The sequence below is a fragment of the Sander lucioperca genome, chromosome 19, assembly GCF_008315115.2.
Source record: "Sander lucioperca isolate FBNREF2018 chromosome 19, SLUC_FBN_1.2, whole genome shotgun sequence".
Taxonomy (NCBI): domain Eukaryota; kingdom Metazoa; phylum Chordata; class Actinopteri; order Perciformes; family Percidae; genus Sander; species Sander lucioperca.
Window position 1 is genome coordinate 2,317,893 of NC_050191.1, and position 2,500 is coordinate 2,320,392.

A 2,500-nucleotide genomic window follows, 5' to 3' on the forward strand; every position below is an offset into this window, starting at 1 on the left:
GCTCTGGGCCGAGCCCAGGAGCTGCTGCTCATCCTGGGTGAGACCGGCCGACACTGGCTCACATTTAGATACCCCCACATCATCTCATACCCTTCACCATACCCCACATCATCTCATACCCTTCACCATACCCCCACATCATCACATACCCTTCACCATACCCCCACATCATCTCATACCCTTCACCATACCCCCACATCATCACATACCCTTCACCATACCCCACATCATCTCATACCCTTCACCATACCCCCACATCATCTCATACCCTTCACCATACCCCCACATCATCACATACCCTTCACCATACCCCACATCATCACATACCCTTCACCATACCCCCACATCATCTCATACCCTTCACCATACCCCACATCATCTCATACCCTTCACCATACCCCCACATCATCACATACCCTTCACCATACCCCCACATCATCTCATACCCTTCACCATACCCCCACATCATCTCATACCCTTCACCATACCCCCACATCATCACATACCCTTCACCATACCCCCACATCATCACATACCCTTCACCATACCCCCACATCATCTCATACCCTTCACCATACCCCCACATCATCACATACCCTTCACCATACCCCCACATCATCTCATACCCTTCACCATACCCCCACATCATCTCATACCCTTCACCATACCCCCACATCATCACATACCCTTCACCATACCCCCACATCATCCCATACCCTTCACCATACCCCCACATCATCTCATACCCTTCACCATACCCCCACATCATCACATACCCTTCACCATACCCCACATCATCACATACCCTTCACCATACCCCCACATCATCTCATACCCTTCACCATACCCCCACATCATCACATACCCTTCACCATACCCCACATCATCACATACCCTTCACCATACCCCCACATCATCACATACCCTTCACCATACCTACAGATTGACATGGGGTACTTTCCATAAGATCATCTCTCAATGCAAATCATACCAGCTAATAGTCTAACTGACATAAAGGCTACTTTTAATAAGCATGGTGTGTATGTGTTTTTATGTCTCTCTCTGTGTGTGTGTGTGTGTGTGTGTGTGTGTGTGTGTGTGTGTGTGTGTGTGTGTGTGTGTGTGTGTGTGTGTGTGTGTGTGTGTGTGTGTGTGTGTGTGTGTGTGTGTGTGTGTGTGTAGACGAGTACTGGCAGAACCACCCGGAGCTCCACGACATCCCCATCTACTACGCCTCGTCTCTGGCCAGGAAGTGCATGGCGGTCTACCAGACCTACATCAACGCCATGAACGACAAGATCCGCAAGGCCATCAACGTCAACAACCCCTTCGTCTTCAAGCACATCAGCAACCTCAAGGTCAGTGGCGCTCGGCGAAAACGTTCGGGGATGTTGGCATTTCTTTAAACCAAAATGACATATAAACATAATTTCGTGTTCTATGTTGCCTGGAAACGCTTCCAACACGCTGGCGTGTCGCGTGAAAATAGGCGTCTGTTCTCTTTCTAGCATGCACGCGTTTTCGGCATGGCTCGAGCCTGAGACGTGCGTGTCACACAGGCAGTGTGCACGCTCTTACCTGTTAACATGGGAGCCGAAATAAAAACGGACACGCCGCGCAGCCGACGCGCTCACCCCACGCAGCCGCCACGCTCACCCCACGCAGCCGCCACGCTCACCCCACGCAGCCGCCACGCTCACCCCACGCAGCCGTCACGCTCACCCCACGCAGCCGCCACGCTCACGCCACGCAGCCGCCACGCTCACGCCACGCAGCCGCCACGCTCACGCCACGCAGCCGCCACGCTCACCCCACGCAGCCGCCACGCTCACGCCACGCAGCCGTCACGCTCACCCCACGCAGCCGTCACGCTCACCCCACGCAGCCGCCACGCTCACGCCACGCAGCCGCCACGCTCACGCCACGCAGCCGCCACGCTCACCCCACGCAGCCGACACGCTCACGCCACGCAGCCGCCACGCTCACCCCACGCAGCCGCCACGCTCACCCCACGCAGCCGACACGCTCACGCCACGCAGCCGCCACGCTCACCCCACGCATCCGCCACGCAGCCGACACGCTCACGCCACGCAGCCGCCACGCTCACGCCTCGCAGCCGCCACGCTCACCCCACGCAGCCGCCACGCTCACCACACGCAGCCGCCACGCAGCCGCCACACTCACCCCACGCAGCCACCACGCTCACCCCACGCAGCCGCCACGCTCACGCCACGCAGCCGCCACGCTCACGCCACGCAGCCGCCACGCTCACGCCACGCAGCCGCCACGCTCACCCCACGCTGCCGCCACGCTCACCCCACGCAGCCGCCACGCTCACCCCACGCAGCCGCCACGCTCACGCCACGCAGCCGCCACGCTCACGCCACGCAGCCGCCACGCTCACGCCTCGCAGCCGCCACGCTCACCCCACGCTCACCCCACGCTCACCCCACGCTCACCCCACGCAGCCGCCACGCTCACCCCACGCAGCCGCCACGCT

At 59.2% G+C, this 2,500-nt stretch overlaps 1 protein-coding gene across 1 annotated transcript in view; it reads left to right on the forward strand.

Annotated features, from left to right (window-relative positions):
- Positions 1 to 2,500, forward strand: part of LOC116061378 (cleavage and polyadenylation specificity factor subunit 3-like) — a 23,496-nt gene that overhangs the window by 5,191 nt on the left and 15,805 nt on the right. The window contains exons 7-8 of the mRNA XM_031315556.2: positions 1 to 37; positions 1,183 to 1,358. The exon at positions 1 to 37 is cut by the window's left edge and continues 114 nt beyond it. Coding sequence (XP_031171416.1) covers positions 1 to 37; positions 1,183 to 1,358 — 213 coding nt within the window. The remainder of the gene's footprint in view (positions 38 to 1,182; positions 1,359 to 2,500) is intronic.